The following is a 17,645-nucleotide window of genomic DNA, read 5'->3' as shown; positions in this document are numbered from 1 at the left end:
TATCATTATTATTATTATTATTATTATTATTATTATTATTATTATTATTATTATTATTATTATATTATTATATATTATTATTATTATTATTTATTATTATTATTATTATTATTATTATTATTATTATTATCATTATTATCATTATTATTATTATTATTATTATCATCATCATCATTATCATCATCAGTGATTCTAGTACAATGATAAAATACTTCAACCTTTTTTTTCTTATTTTTTATTTATTTCAGCTTGTCATCGGGTCGTACAAGATGAGTCTTAACGCATCAGCAACATGTCATAAATTAGCCTTTGTCTTTCTGGCCAGTCTTGCAATCTCCTTTATATCTTATTTGCCATCCGTTGCTGCTAACTTGGACCACACCTGCTATTCGGACAGACCAATTCGGTATGAAGGAGTTTGCGGCAAAGCATTGGTTAATGCCCATACAATCGCTTGCTTTAACTTTCAAAGATTCCTCGACCGTTCTATAATGAAGAGAAGTTCCCCAAAAGGTAGGATTTTCGTTTATCCATTAGAAATAATTGATATCTGGGGAATGACGTTCAAAACCCACCCAGTAACTCCCAGATAGAAAATGATTTAACACTCACTTTTCAGTTATGTGCAGCTATGTGGTCTTTGGTATGACAATCGACTTAGCACCCGAAGGTACACAATTCGAGTTTAAGTTCTGAGCGGAGTATAGTTGAGTCCCTAGAACGACACTTCGTCTTTCCCCTTTATCAACAAAACACGATGAAAGAAACACTAACGACGATTGAGATATGTGTGAATGGCGAAGTTAATTAAAGTAGTCAAGATCATCTCCCCCCCCCCCCCCCTCCTTCTCCGTCCAACCAGCAGTGATTGAATAGCTCGGTCTGTTTGATCTGGCGGAAAGCAGGTTGCGATAGACTAGCTTACTACTCAAAGCGTAACGAGGTTGATATTAGTGTGAAGGAGGACAAATGATTACTGCAATATATAATATACTTTATTTTAATAAAAGTAAATATATAGATATAATAAATTAAAACTCAACATTATCCATATCAAATGAAAAATACTTAATTGGTACCAAGAATCAGTTAATAATAGAACAATAACATGATAAAAGAAAATTCATTAGAAATATAGATAGTATGCGCTTGGATAAGAAGCTCATAACATTGCCATCCGGAAGTATAACGGACCAACACACAAAACTGTGTGTATCCATGAACGTTTATAGTCGGGTTAATACAGTTTAGCGAGCATTACTCATAAACGCGGATGGCAAAAAACAATAACAAATACCTGAGTGACGTCATCTTCGAACGATCTATACACACTGCGGGGTTGTTCCACGCTCCCGATAATTAATGAGATTAATTACCTACTAAAAATTTTAATTGATATATAAATTATGTGGTTAAGTATACTACCCTCTAAATCAGCCTGTTATAGCATTCATAACCAACAAACATCTGTATTTAGCTCTTGTAGTATAAGATGATAAAATTGACGACATTCTGTAATCCTTTTTGACCGCCAATAAAGGATGAATGATATAGATAGTATGCAGATGACGTCACTCAGGCCTTTGTTATTGTTTTTGCCATCCGCGTTTGTGAGTTGTTCTCACTAAACTGTATTAACCAGACTATAAAAGTTTATGGTTACACAGAGTTTGTGTGTTTGTCCGTTATACTTCCGGATGGCAATGTTGTGAACTCCTTGGCCAAGCGCATTCTATCTATTGGCGTCACACTGCTTGCTGTTACTGAATTTTACCGCCGGTTAGCGATCAGTAGTAGTCCTTCAGAGCCAGGAGGCTCATTGAGCTGGAAAAAAAGCAAGTGCTTGCGACCCATAGGGCAGAACGCTAGTCTATCATAGAGTACTTTCCGCCAGATCTAACAGACCGAGCTACCCTGGTTCTTTGTTTTTGTTTTTAGCCAGCCATTTTATGAGTGGTTCTCACTAAATTCTGTTAATTAGACTATTGATGCTATAAGTTTAGGCAAAATACTCACAACACCCGTCAGACAAATTTTACATAACGACACATAAAACTGTGTGTATCCTTTAACGTTTATAGATGCTGTGCGATTGGTTTAGGAACTCACAACATTGCCATCCGGATGTATAACGACCAACACACAAAACTATGTTAACCTTGAATATTTATAGTCCGGTTAATACAGCTTAGTGAGAACTACTCCTAAAATGGCTGGCTAAAGTCAATAGCAAAGAATGAGTGACGTCAACTTCGTTCTCTCTTTCGATAGGGGGGGGGGGAGGCGAAGTGGCTGAGTGGTTAAGGCATAGTACTGTGATCCGGACGGTCCTGGGTTCGAGCCTCGCTTCAGGCACTTTCATTTATGTTCCTCGGGCAAGACTATTAACCCCCAAATTGCTCACTTGGACAACACTGTTGACATCAAACATCCTGTTTGGTGGATGGATTATCTATTCCGTTATAGAATGCGTAGGTGACGGGATCTTACGGTGCAGTTGCAAAGGGGCGTAATTTTTTAAAATGTTATGAGTAATTCTCAATATACTGTATTAACCTGTATTATTACTGTATTATTATTATAAGCGTTTAAGGTTACACATATTTTTTTTTGTGTTTGTCCGATTTATTTCCGGATGTATATGTTGAGTGATGTCAACTTATAATTTTTTTAAAATTAAGCTTTATATAGCGCAATATCCACTAAATGTGCACAAAGCGCTTTGTCAACAGCAACATTTAGCATGTAGGACGGGACTTCGTTCCTTCTATAAATGTTTAAAGTTAGGCTGCAAATTGAGTGCATTCAATTTCCTCTCCGGTCGGTCTTGCCCTCCATTTGACCTTTCCTCTCAGTCGGTCTCATGTTTTATCATAGCAACGTTAATGCAACTCACTCGTTTTTAGTTGCCGAACCGAACAGGAACTGAACGCGAACGTTGTACCTCGGAATTTAAACGTCTTTTAATTTTCTCCCAGCAAAGAGAAACAAAAAATATTGTTCCTTTCTTATTGTTTTTAGAACACCTTTGGATGATCAGTTCTCACTAAATAAATGTTTGGATAGTAATATAAATGTTTTTGGCTACATGCAGTTTGTTGCTGATTTGTTTCATGTGTTTGTTGTGAGTCAATCACTTAAATGTAGAGATAGTTCGAAGATGACGTCACTCAGGCCTTTGTTATTGCTTTTGCCATCCGCGTTTGTGAGTTGTTCTCACTAAACTGTATTAACCAGACTATAAAAGTTCATGGTTACACAGAGTTTGTGTGTTTGTCCGTTATACTTCCGGATGGCAATGTTGTGAACTCCTTGGCCAAGCGCATTCTATCTATAGCGTCCATGACCGTAGCGTGGCCTTCGTAAAGTTATGGCCGGACACTGACCCAAAAATGACGTCAAAATGCCAGTCTTTAGCCACAATAGAAAACAAATCGTGAGTTGTACTCAATAGTTCAACCAATGGGACCACTTGTTTCCGTGAGTACTACTAACGACAACTCCCTAAGCGGTGCAAAAACCAAATAATGACGTCAAAATGCCAGTCTCCTTGGGTTTCAATGTCAGGCTATAACATAACGAAGGCCACGGTTATAGATAGTATGCGCTTGGCTAAGAAGCTCATAACATTGCCATCCGGAAGTATAACGGACCAACACACAAAACTGTGTGTATCCGTGAACGTTTATAGTCAGGTTAATACAGTTCAGTGAGCATTACTCATAAACGCGGATGGCAAAAAACAAAAACAAAGACCTGAGTCACGTCATCTTCGAACTATCTATACATAGTTTTGTCTGTTGGTACGTTCTATAGATAATTCGAAGATGACGTCAATCAAGTCTTTGTTATTGTTTTTTGCCATCCGCGTTTGTGAGTAATTCTCACTAAACTGTAGTAACAAGACAAGAGAGAGAATGAAGTTGACGTTTCTCTGGTCTTTTTTATTGTTTTTTTTGCCATCCACGTTTATGAGTAATACTCACTAAATGGTATTATCCTGACTACTAAAGTTCATGATAACACATAGTTTTGTGTGTTTGTCCGTTATACTTCCGGATGGCAATGTTGTGAGCTTCTTAGCCAAGCACATACCATCTATAAACGATCAAGGTTACACACAGTTTTGTGTGTTGGCCCGTTATACTTCATGATGGCAATGTTGTGAAGTGCACACTATCTATAGATAGAACGAAGATGACGTCACTCAAGCTTTTGTTATTGCGTTTTGCCATCAGCGTTTGTGAGTGATTCTCGCAAGACTTTATTAACTAGACTATAAAAGTTCATGGTTACACATTGTTTCGTGTGTTGGTCCGTTATACTTGCGGATGGCAATGTTGTGAACTTCTTAGCCAAGTGCATACTATCTATAGATAGTATGCAGATGACGTCAATCGGGTCTTTGTTATTGTTTTTGCCATCCGCGTTTGTGAGTTGTTCTCACTAAACTGTATTAACCAGACTATAAAAGTTCATGGTTACACCGAGTTTGTGTGTTGGTCCGTTATACTGCCGGATGGCAATGTTGTGAACTCCTTGGCCAAGCGCATTCTATCTATATGGCTGGCGGATGTTAAGAGTTTTTTTTGGCTAAATGCATAGCATCAACAACGGGTACAATTCACACATCAATGTTTACTTTGAAAGTTTAGTGATGCTATGCGTTTATAAAAGAAACTAATAACATCCGCAGGGCGAATATAACGTACCAAAACAAAACAAACAAACAAACAAAAATCACAAACAAAACAATATGTATCCTTGAACGTTTATAGATAGAATGCGCTTGGCCAAGGAGTTCACAACATTGCCATCCGGAAGTATAACGGACCAACACACAAACTCTGTGTAACCATGAACTTTTATAGTCTGGTTAATACAGTTTAGGGAGAACAACTCACAAACGCAGATGGCAAAAACAATAACAAAGGCCCGAGTGACGTCATCTGCATACTATCTATAGATAGTATGGGCTTGGCTAAGAAGCTCACAACATTGTAATCCGGAAATATAACGGACCAACACACAAAACTCTGTGTAAACATGAACTTTTATAGTCTGGATAATACAGTTAAGTGATAATTACTCATAAACGCGGATGGCAAAAAAAAACGATAACAAAGACCAGAGTGACGTCAACTTTGTTCTATCTATAGATAGTATGCGCTTGGCTAAGGAGTTCACAATATTGCCATCCGGAAGTATAACGGACCAACACACAAAACTCTGTGTAACCATGAACGTTTATTGTCTGGTTAATACAGTTTAGTGAGAATTACTCACAAACGCGGATGGCAAAAAAAAAACAATAGCAAAGACCTGACTCACGTTTACTTCGAACTATCTATTGTCTCATTGATGCCAGAAGACAATAAAGAATTTTTTAAACTTCGAGGCGATGGGGGCTCAAACCCACGACCTTACTGATACGACAACTCCGCCCGGCCGGGGAGAGCGTAGCGCTACTGTGGGAGCTATCCACCACTCAAAATAAAAGTTAAATCAACCTCTGTGTCTATCGTGAATCGCTCTCCCGACTTCTTGATGTCATAGGTTCAACACACAGACGAGCAAATTTTGTAGCCAGCGGTAACACAAACATACAACAAAGCGACGATTAAGACATTGAGTAAGCTCCCATTTTTGGGGTGAATATTAATTCAGAAAAGTATTATCTTCTGGCACTTCTTTACTCACTTCATTATTTGTTGTGACCATCATAAGTGCCTGCTCCACTTACTTTTCTGGATTCATAGTCTGAATGATTTGATTGAGTCAGAACCATATCACCAACATGGATGTGTGAAAACAATGGCAAAGAGCTGATTGACGTCAATTTTATTCCTTTATAAACGTGTAAAAGTTTCCATCATTATGTGTGTTGATACATTTGTTCTGGCGGGCATATTATACTCAGACGAATTCTATCAATGTAATAGAAATTATACTATAAAAAAAGTAAATGTAATTCCTTATATTAACTTTGTTTTCCTCAGAGTTGGAGAGAACTGTTCATGGTTTGCAAATTAACAAGAAAAATGCCATGTCGTTCCTGGTAAAGAGGCAAGGGACCCAGGGTATTTACTGTGAATGCTGTGTTCACAGTTGCGGTACATTAGAGCTTATACAGTACTGTTGACCTTCCATCAATGCGTTCTGCAATCTGATAGTCCATCATGAATAACTAAATAAAATGGCATAATTACTATCCTCTCAAAACTGATTTGATTTGATTTTTTATTGTTGTAATGGGAAGCAGAATTCTTGGTATCACGCCTTCCTCTATTCCGGTTCAAAGACTCCTTTGAAGTATGTATGAAGTCCTCCGTAGAACTAACAATGAGTAGGTTACATATCGAATTATAGTGTGGCTATTTTGGTAGCAGGATATATATTATATATATATATATATATATATATATATATATATATATATATATATATATAGGCAGATTATTATTATTACGGGAGATAAAAGAGAGAGGATCGAGGATCTTTATTGACTACCAGCAGACGAGAAAATAAGATGCCATCACTTTGAAACTAGAAAATCAGATGCACAAGGTATGTACCCAGTGCCCAGGAGGACTGGCTTCGCATTTTCAAAGAGATGGAAACCAGCATTTTGACATCACTCAATTGATGTTTTTTCTTGTGATTACTGAGTCGTGGATGTTAGCAGGTGCGTAGCCTTCTTAAAATCATAGCCCGACGCTAAACAAACCAAATGAATTGAGAAAGTTTCGTGAACGCTGAAAGAAAAATAATCGTGAGTTGTATTCAATAGCTCAATCAATTGGATTATTTACTATTTCCTTGAGCACTACTAACGACAACTTACTAGACGGCGCACTTACTTAAAATGACGTCACTGTAATGCAAGGCGGGAAATTGATATATAGTACTCATTTTAAATTAAGGTTTTAAAAAAGTACACTCAATGACTAACGCTAAGAAGAAATTTGTTCTGAGATTGTATGTATATGAAAATAAAGGATACAATAGATAGAAATATATTTAAAGGGTTTTGTCATCATAGACCCCCCCCCCCCCCCTTGGTTATAATGGTCTTGATGGTTCACTTGTCAATCCTTGTCCATTATGAATCACAATATATAAACGGCACATAATTAAAGTAACCAAAAGCTCACATCACTTGAATTATAACACGTCATAACAATTGTAGTCAGATTTGTTTTATTTATGGGGCGTGTTTTTTCTAGGTTTTTTTCTCAGCTGTCCCTCTATCAAAAGTTCTAAAATATTGTGTCATTCTTCGAATCAATTAGTCTCAACTGAATACAGATTTTGGACCTTATTCATCATCATCATCAATGCCTTTTTCACCCTGGGTCAGGGTATAGGCCACAGACAAACAGTTTCCATCCTTCTCTATCCTGAGCCAACTTTTTTATCTCATTCCAGGTCTTACCACTTCTCTGTATATCAGCTTCTTTCACGACGCAATTCGAAGCTGTTACTTTAAAATCGATGTCATAAATTTAGAAATTTTACACTGTTAAATATTTAATCAAGTTACTCACCACAAAGTATGAGCTTAATTCATCGCTTTAAAAAAAAAACTCGTGCTGACACGGTAGTTTCGGCTAGTTAATCTGAGTTTACGTCTTACTATAGTCAGATTTTTAATAAGTGGCGCGTGTTTTCTTCTTTTTCTCAGCTGTCCCTCAATGCACAGCTGTAAAAGTTTGTATGACTCTCTGAATCAATGTGTCTTAATCAAAAAAATGTTTTTGCATTAATTGTAAAACAATAGGAAAGGATTTCGCTTATAATGGTTATATTAAAATCGGTAACTGGTAAGGATCGTAACTCATAAATAATGTACAGTATCAAAATTATAAATTTTCCGCTTATCCATTTTAAAGTAATTCGTTAAAATGGAATTTTCGGTTAATTGAAACTTAAACGGTATACGCACGGTATCTGAATATGAAGGAACGAATGGCAATCCTTAACTATCAGACATCTACATTTTATAACAATCAATACAAATTACGGATGAAAATACAAAGTGAACATTACGCGCTTCAAATATTATTTTGATTGCTAAATATATAGAAATTGCTTGTGTTTATGCCAAAGAGGATTACATAAATTTAATGTAGAATGGTCAAGAGTAGAAATTCATCTATTTATGATTCAGTGTTTCTACAAATAGATACATGTGTTCATCAATAACAACAACTACAACAAAACCACCACCAACAATAAATACATACTGGACACATATTAATATATCATCACATTCTGATGACTACGATGAGAAAAAGGAGAAATGGAAAGACTATGGAAAGATGTCATGGCATCACTCTATCCAATAAAATGTGATTTACCTCCAGTTTGCGAAGGTTGGAGCATGCCTTTTCCAATCCTCCCTTGTTATGTCATTGATTGCCTCGTCGGTGAGAGTAAATTTAATGTTCCACCTCTCAATATTTCCCTTTACTTGGGTCCAAATGAGCTCGATTGGATTGCGCTCACAGTGATATGGGGGGAGTCGCGCAAACTCGTGTCAAAACTCCTTGAATAGGCAGTCTGCTTTGAAAACTGTTTTTGGGTTGTTTCGCTAGAATATAGTTGGACCTCTAATAAATGGTCATAATAATATTTAGTACTGTCTCTTTGGAGCCATGAAATCATCAGTTTTATATTTGCCGAATTTGGAGCCTTCAAGTGATCATGGGCCACCGAATGGTAGTGTTGTCCAATGCAACACAGCTGGGTGCTTCGAGGAAAGGCAACAAACGGTTCTTGAGCCAGTCTTCAAACACCACTGCATTGACCCCAGAATGATAGTCACTACCTTCCAGATCAGGCAGAAAAGAAAAAAAATGGAACAGCATTCTTCTCAATACCCAGTATCTTCACCATCTGCAAGGATCTCAATATCAATGACCAGAAACCAAGAGATTTTTTCTACCCGAATTATCGGACGTACATTCCTTTGTCGGATGAATGTTTACGGTCACCCAGCTCGATACATCTGTGGATGATATCCATATCAAATTTCTTTTGAATCCTTTTTTTATCACGTCGTTCCACACTGGTGATCTCTCTGGCGTATTTCGATAACCATCGTCTCTTTTTGTATCGTATCGTATAATTTAAAAGCTAATATCATTATGTTTTAAAAGCCTTTAAATGCGATGTGAAACGTTCGTGTATACATGCAATTTTTCAAAGTTATATAACCAGCATTCTTTGTTAATTTGACTATATTGAGTATTTAATCAGTGTTTCAGATGATTTAAAGCTAGATATTTCAAATCGGTAATTGCGACATGATGTATAATATGCAATAAATATGGACTAATATGCATAATAATAATATGCAATAATCATAAATTCTAAATATAAGGCAAACCACGTAAATTGTAAATTTGTAGCAATTAAAGCGAATTGTTTTTAATGGGAAACAAGTATGACGTGAACTCATCACCAAGAGCCGGAACTACGTGTCAACACGAGGTTTTTGAAAAACGATGAATTCATCTCATACTTGCGTAACGTGTTTTCATTTTTTTATAGTGAAAAATCTCTAATTTTATGACAGCGGTTTTAAAGTAGTTTTATCGGTCTTGAATAAGAAAACTTTTTGATATGGCATCAAAAAGGTCCAAAATCTAGATTCAGTAAAGACAAATTGATTCAAAAGTTGACACAAATATTTACCACTTTTGATTCCACTCTCGTAAAGGTGCGAAAAGAAGTCTACTTGTATATCAATAAGCCATTAAAAGGACGCTATGGAATTGGGATTTCACAATTAACCCTGACTTGTATATCAATAAGCCATTAAAAGGACGCTATGAAATTGGAATTTCACAATTAACCCTGAGATTTGCACGTCATCTTAGAGAATGTGATGATTGATAAACCCACTGTAGTTGATATGTACGGAATTGGGGAAACAATGTATCATACATTGATGAATTTTTAAATTTTACCAGATTATATCAAATGTATGTAATCCACTTTGGCATAACTATAAGCTATTTCTCACAATGTTGAAATCAAAATATTGTTGGAAGCGAGTAATGTTCACTTTCATTTGTATTTACCAGTAAGAATATTGATAGTTATAAAATGTAGATGTTTCAGATAGTTTAGGATTGCAATTCGTTCCTTCATATTCAGATACTGTGTGTATAACGTTTGAGTTTCAATTAATTGAACATTCCATTTTAACAAAGTCCTTTCAATTGGATAAGCTTAGTCATAAATTAGCGAAATCATTTTCTCTTGTTTTAAAATTCATGAAAAAGTATTCTGTGATTAAGACAAATTGATTCAGCAATTCGTACACATTTTTGTAGCTGTGCATTTAGGGACAACTGAGAAAAAGAAGAAAAAGACGCGTCATTTATTGAGAATCTTAGTATAATAATTCTCTACAATAATACATAAAATATTGATTTTACATACTCCAGTCTGAAACTGTAGTCTATATTCATAAAGTTAGCGATTCCGCTGGCATAATTGATGGTTTCTCTGTGATCTCTTGTTGTTATGCCCGTATAGCTGTTGGCGTGGCTGCCTTTTTAACTACATTTTATAGTATGAGCCTTCAGTTCTTCAATCAACATACCGCCCATACACTTTTAAAATTACGTCAGTGATCGAATATTTAATTAAAAACTCGCCCAATAAACATTTAAGTTGTTTTAGTTTTGACTCGAGAGTTTGAGGATGACGTCACTCAGGTCTTTGTTATTGCTATTTGCCATCCGCGTTTATGAGTAATTCTCACTAAACTGTATTAACCAGACTATAAAAGTTTATGGTTACATGTGTGTTGGTCCGATATATTCCCGGATGGCAATGTTGTGAGTTTCTGAGCGCAAGCACACACTATCTATCGATAGAATGCGCTTGTCTAAGAAGCTCACATTTCCATCCGGAAGTATAACGGACTAACACACAAAATTCTGTGTTACCTTGAACTTTTATAATCTGAATACTCATAAACGTGGATGGCAAAAAACAAAGACTCGAGTGACACCAACTTTGTTCTCTATAGATAGTTCTTAGTTGACGTCACTCAGGTCTTTGTTATTGTTTTTTGCCATCCTCGTTTATGAGTAATGCTCACTGAACTGTATTAACCCGATTATAAAGGTTCATGGATACACACAGTTTTGTGTGTTGGTCCGTAATACTTCCGGATGACAATGTTTTGAGGTTCTTAGCCAAGCGCATACTATCTATACAGTTTAGTGAGCATTACTCATAAACATGGATCCCAAAAAAAAAAAAAAATAAATAAATAAAATAAAGTTTAAAAAAAAACAAGAATAACAAAAACATGAGTGACGTCAACTTGGTTCTGTCTATAGATAGTGTACGCTTGGCTAAGAAGCTCACAACATTGCCTTCAAAGAAGGGTCATAATGGTCATAGAATAGACCATAATAGCCTTACCTTCTAGAAAAGGCCGGACACCGCGATGAATGGCCCGAGGTTGTAAAGTCTGCATTCCGCATGTCTCCCCCAAGAGCAACTGGTCACAGGAATGAGTAAATATTTGAGTCACCGTCAGAAAATGAGATCATAAAGGTTACCGTCGGTGGTTGTTATGCTGGTAGATGATGATGATGATGATGATGATGATGATGATGATGATGATGATGATGATGATGATTATGGTGATGATGATGCTAATAGTGATGATGATGATGATGATGATGATGATGATGATGATGATGATGATGATGATGATGATGAGGACGGTGATATTTCTCATTATGTAGGAATGAGTCTCAGGATTGGTATTTTTGACAAATCGGAAATCATACTGATACATCAACAGTTAAGTGGTTTCTGGTCAAAATAGTTTTGAATGAGCCAGCATTACCTAACGGTCAACAGTCTACCAAAACAAGCAGATGGTTGAAGTTTATAACAAGCAGACCAAAGCATCACCATCACAACATTATCTGGATTCCATAAAGGGAAGCACATTTTGCAGCTTGAGCTTTTATTTTCTTAAAAACTTGAGCTTTTCTATAGAGCAAGATCCACTACACGTGCTCAAAGCGCTTTACAAAGGTTTCAGAGCCAACAGAAGCACTTAACATGTGGGACGAGACATGATGCCTGTTAGGCGAGATTACCTTTTTTCCCGACAAAGACAAAGTTGCTGACTGCCACGTTCTCATTTTACACATGAGTACGGAAAGAAAATATGAGTAAAGAGTCTTTTCCAAGGACTCAACGCTCAGAATGGGACTCGAACTTAGAACCTTCCGATTCAAAGACGATTGTCATATCACAATCCCGCAGAGCTGCACGAAAAAGCACTAAAGAAAGTGAGATAGCGAGTCATACTGAATAAAGAGACTAGAGAGAGTGGAGACAACTTCTTCAAAAACATGTCCATTTTTCTTGTAACTTTTTTTTACATCATCGTCACAGTCCGGTATTGTGTCGAGTTGGAGCAAAAATGGAAAGTGGTTTGAACCATTTAACTGTCGTGCTTTAGAGAGACAGGTATTGAAGGAAGTAAGCAACGGTGGCAGGAAAGTCTCGACTTTACACACTTTAGCCGCCACGATTAGCGACTGATAAAGAAACTGGATCCTGACCGGAATTTTGTCAAGGCTGCACCGGAGTGTGAGACAGAAACAATTACCAAGAATATAAAGAACCGCAGCAAACGGGTCCCAAATCATTCTTTCAAGCGCGGTGTATCGTTCGATTTTGACTCGCTACCTGCGGACGAAGAGTCGGGCTGGGCATCCCAGTTCAGTCCCCGAGAAATGGGTGCAGCCATTAGCGATGTAAAGAACAACAAAGCAGCAGGGATAAATGGCATATATCCCGATGTTGTGACGCATCTGGGCCCCAAGGCACGGGCCTGGCTGGCAGAGGCAATATCTGACGTCCTTGCAAAAGGAAAGTTTCCAGAATTGTGGAAGCACGCTAAGATAGTTGCCACCTTGAACCAAGAAAACCGACGGAGGAGGCCGACAATCATAGACCCATATCTTTTCTGAGCTGACTGTACAAACTTTGGAGCAAGTGATATTTGACCGATGGGGGCAGGTCCTAGACGCTGTCCTACCATCCAAGAGGATGGGAATTATGGAAGGGAGGTGTAGGCCACGAGCAGGTCATTGCCCTTACAGAACATATTGAAGCAGGTTTAAAATGGAAGCAGCAAACTGTTGCTGTATTTCAGAATTATCGACAGCGTACGATACGGTCTGGTGCGTTGGGTTTATGCTCAAAGCTCATACGGTGCAAAATGACATTGAAGTTCTTCTCCCTAATCTTAGGGGAAAGACAATTCCACCCCTGGAGACACCCTGTGAAAAGTCAGAAAACTGAGGAATGGGGTCCTTCGGAATATGTTCTGACGCCAATGTTGTTTAATGTCTACAATATCGAGGCTAGGATACAAGGACGACTAAGTACTTGTTACTCAAAGTAACGTGTGGACCAGTCACGAGAGCGTACTCAGTGACGGCGTCACGAGACTCAAATCGTACTGTGACAAATGGTACCTGAAGATGAAAGCTTCAAAAACCGTGGCCACATATACAGTGGCTGGCACACCCGTAAACCGAAGTCTTCTTCGGGAGACCAGCTTCTCCAATATGAACCCGGGGGTTACGCAGGACCGCAGCCTTACCAAAAGAGTTCACTTCAAAGCAGTTGCACGGAAACTCAGAGAAACGCAATAGTCTTCTGAGGAAGCTGGTATGAACATTTTGTGTGTGTGTGGGGGGGGGGGGGCGTTAAGCGCTTCTGAGGACATCATTCCTCGCACTATGCTATTACCCCGTGGAATATTTCCCTCTAGAGTGGGGTAGAAGCATGAACGTTGTGAAGGTTGATGTAAAACTTTGCAAGTCCATGCACATAGTGTCGGGAACACTGGCAACAACGCCTAAAGGATGGGCTCGATAATGGCCGCAATCCAGCCCCTCGATGTTCGGCGGGAGACGATTACAAACAACTGGCTTAATAAGATCAAAAAGAATGGGAATGGGGGTGTCTCGAATGGGAAATATCAATATGGCATTTTACCGACCAATGACAACCACAATGTGTTAATTGGATTCTAACGCAATACTCTCAAGCGACGAAGACGCAAATCTCATACCAACATGAGAGAGCAAACCCTAATCTACCTTCATCGCTCAAACTCCGCCAATACAGGATAAGGTAAAATTAAGTGTGACAGTCTGGAAGACACGCCCCACCACTCTATCTTCAAAACAAAGACTCATATGGGAATGAACAGGACATGCTGGCCTTTTAATACCTACAACTTACAACAAGACATTATTTCCCACAAAAATAGCTTAAAGAACAGACGTGTTTTACCCTGTGCAGTGGTGTAATATTCATTAATATGGGATGAGTGGATTACATTGAGTTAACTTTATTAATTTTTTTTCCTGATCTACAGTCTGTATCAACATCCTTTTCTGCAAACTTTTACGTTTCTATTCCTATGAGGATGATATGCAAGATAACAATATGACTTGGTTACATGTAATGTGAACATAAGTTTCAATGCTATGGTTTAGCTAGTTTGTTCATCTAGTGGAGGCCAGAGTACCTAGTATGTGTTTACTCCATTCTATCTGAGCTTTAGCATTATGAATATGTTACTTACAAAATTTATGTGTCTTGTTAGACTATATTATTAAATAATATTAGACTTGTTTAGCCCGTTATACTATTTGAACGTGTTATTAAGGTCGACTTTAGACCCTACCGCTATCCCTGTCTAAGGGCACTGCAGTCCTAAAGATAAGCCAAAAAAGATTAACACCGAGAAATCTGACGGCCTGTTTAAATTTATATCAAACCAGATTTCCATCCTTTCCTAGCACGGACATAGGAAGAGCTATCCAACGCCATTATCGCTTTAAACTGCACCATTTCAAGCAGGACCTGAGAGACGGCCTGTTTGGCTTGGGACATCAGCTGCCCAAGCTAAGAAATACAACAATAGAAAATATTGTGGTTTTTCCTTTGTTAGTGTACAATGATGAATAATAACCACTAACAAAACATGTAAAGACGTACCATTCTATTTAATCCGACTTACTCTTCTTGGCAATTACAAGTGGGACTGGCACTTGTTTAACCATAACTTCTAGTATTGTAAAACTTATATATAGAGAGAGAGCTATTCGAGCCATTTATTAATCATTGCTTTAAATATTTTCATGTAATATGTAACGGCAAAATCATAGGATTTGCAGACCTCTATATAATTTAATTCTAATAAATAGGGCGATTCTGTGAATGTCGGATCTGACAACCTATGTAAAACGCTAGTGGGGTGTGGAGAATTATTACATACATTTTCTTAAATATTAGAATGTGTTCTCCACCTTAAATACTACATTACAGGGGGTTCCTTCTCAAGCGAACGCATAATGGATGGTGCCCCTGTTTGAATCCGAAATATACGGATGTACAACACTTGTACGTAGCTTCCCTGACTTAGGACAGAGCTGCATGTACGAGATGGAAGTCGGTTTGGACGAATGCCACGAGGGGGCGGGGACATCGACTCCTTAAAACTGGCGGAGAAGTTGCTAGACTGTTTCCCCAGCAAAGGAGACACTGAGTGATAGCGAGCCGACTTTGGCCGAGAACTTGTCTCACGACACACTCATTTCATCAGTGGGGAAGTGCAGCCTGTCCAACGTCCGTTGTGGTCAAGAGCCAGAATCCGCAAAGAATCTTGTTTGATGTTGCGTTGTGACGTGCGGGTTCGCGACCGTTCACGTTTGTGGCTATGAGTTTGCGTTCTGGATATGTCATGACTTTTCTTTCCTTCATTTCTTCTCTTAATTTGCAAAACCCCTCTAGTGTATTGTCGCAAATGTAGGCGTCTTGATGTTTTACATTTCAGCATGTATTGGAGTGCTATAATAGTGAATTAGCCTGTCTCTGTCACTGTTTCCTAGTGATTGAATTTACTACGGTAGGTGGTAGGGTGTTCCACATGTATATAGAAGAGGGCAAGAACGACTGTTCATGGCTTTGTATTCGGGAGCGCGGCACTGTGAAACTTAGATCGTGTGCCCTTGTTCTTGATCTCGTTGGACTAAGGCTGTTCGATGGTATTGCTACCGGTTTGTGGAATACGCGATACAGCAATACAAAGTCCTATAAAGACCTGATAATTGAGAAGGGCATTCTTTGTTTAACAGAAACGTGGCTAAAACTCAGAGATGTTTTTACACAAGCAAAAATGACACCAAAATATTACTTTTTCAAATCATTTCCACGAATCGGTCGCATTAGACGGGTCATTGCATTCTTGTATAAAAATATAAAATCTGCCATTACACCAGGAAATATATACAGAGTGAAGTTTTGTAACATTCGAAGCAGCTACTCACCGGATTCAATCGTTCTCGCAGCATTTGATTATGTCATGAGTTTATTCATCGATTAAGAAAAATAAACTTACAAAATCAACATTTTTTGATGAATTTTAATATTCTTTTCGCCCATTTAAGATCTACAACTAATGTACCTTTCATCTAGCAATGACTATCCCGCACAAATCTTTGGGCCTCTTTTTCGCTTACGAAGTGCCGAATTCGCGTCAAAATATGGGACGAAGCCGTTTCGTATAAGCTATTTAAAAAAATTAATTACGACGCTGTTTATCGATGAATATGACTGAAAGTTGGCACACAGTTAGAAAAAAGGTCATTTTAGATTATGTCAAGCGACAAAACTCGTGCAATTACCAGAAGACCGTTAAAAATAGATTTTTACTCTTTGGCGTAAAATATTTCTAAAACTACCGGGCGTGGAGGTTTTGTCGCTGACAAGGTAATACATGAACATTTCTTCTTTTTGGTTGTAAAATTTCATATGAATATGACGAGTACTTTTCCCGTATTTTACAAAACACCATCCTAATTTGCTCTTCAAGTTTCACACTTATTACGCAAGATACAACTAAAGGTCGAAAAAAATGCCGAAAAAGCGTCCCATATTTTCGCGTTTTTTTCCACTTTGCGGGTCATCCAAATAAATGACACCTTTGAAACTGCATAACTTGTTTATTTATGAATGGATTTTCAAAATTCAAAAACATTTTTACTCAGTGGAGATAGGGCTTTGATTTTAAACAACATTTTCCTCAAAAAGAGAAAAAAACATTGCTACTTTCATCATTTCGGGCGACTTTAATTTACATATGGATGACTCATCATGCTCTGATGTCAAGAAGATGAAAACATTATAAGAAACATAGACCATGATAAAACTAATTGACAAACCAACTCATAAATAGGACATTGTTAAGATTTACTTATAGTAAGAGTGGAAGACAGTCCACCTAAAGATATAAAAGTCAAGGACGTTGCGTTATCTGATCAATTTTTGCTTACCTCTCAAGGACATGCACAATCATATAAAAGACCAAAATGGATAATTTGATCAAGACCAATAAGTCAGATTGATCTCTATAAATGTAAAAGAGACATTGTAACATCTTTAAAGTCAAGTGAAAGTACAACAGCACATACATGATGCACTACTTTGCAAAAGGTTCTTGACGACCATGCCAACTCCGGAAACGCACTGTCACTGATCGCTCGACAAGCCGTGCCTCTAAGATGAAATTCATG

General features: G+C 37.7%; 1 protein-coding gene across 2 annotated transcripts in view; it reads left to right on the top strand.

Annotated features, from left to right (window-relative positions):
- The window catches only part of LOC144968382 (molluscan insulin-related peptide 1-like), a 57,405-nt gene extending 51,183 nt beyond the window's left edge, over positions 1-6,222 (top strand). For both annotated transcript variants that reach the window (XM_078906670.1, XM_078906671.1), the window contains exons 2-3: positions 249-513; positions 6,000-6,222. In XM_078906670.1, coding sequence (XP_078762796.1) covers positions 249-513; positions 6,000-6,142 — 408 coding nt within the window. In that variant the 3' untranslated portion in view covers positions 6,143-6,222. The remainder of the gene's footprint in view (positions 1-248; positions 514-5,999) is intronic.
- Positions 6,223-17,645: the final 11,423 nt, after the last annotated feature.

This window comes from Berghia stephanieae, chromosome 3 (genome assembly GCF_034508935.2).
Source record: "Berghia stephanieae isolate SIO BIC M18660-M18661 chromosome 3, UCSD_Bste_1.3, whole genome shotgun sequence".
Taxonomy (NCBI): Eukaryota; Metazoa; Mollusca; class Gastropoda; order Nudibranchia; family Aeolidiidae; genus Berghia; species Berghia stephanieae.
The sequence above is the reverse complement of the archived record's forward strand: the minus strand, read 5'-3'. Positions and strand labels throughout refer to the sequence as shown.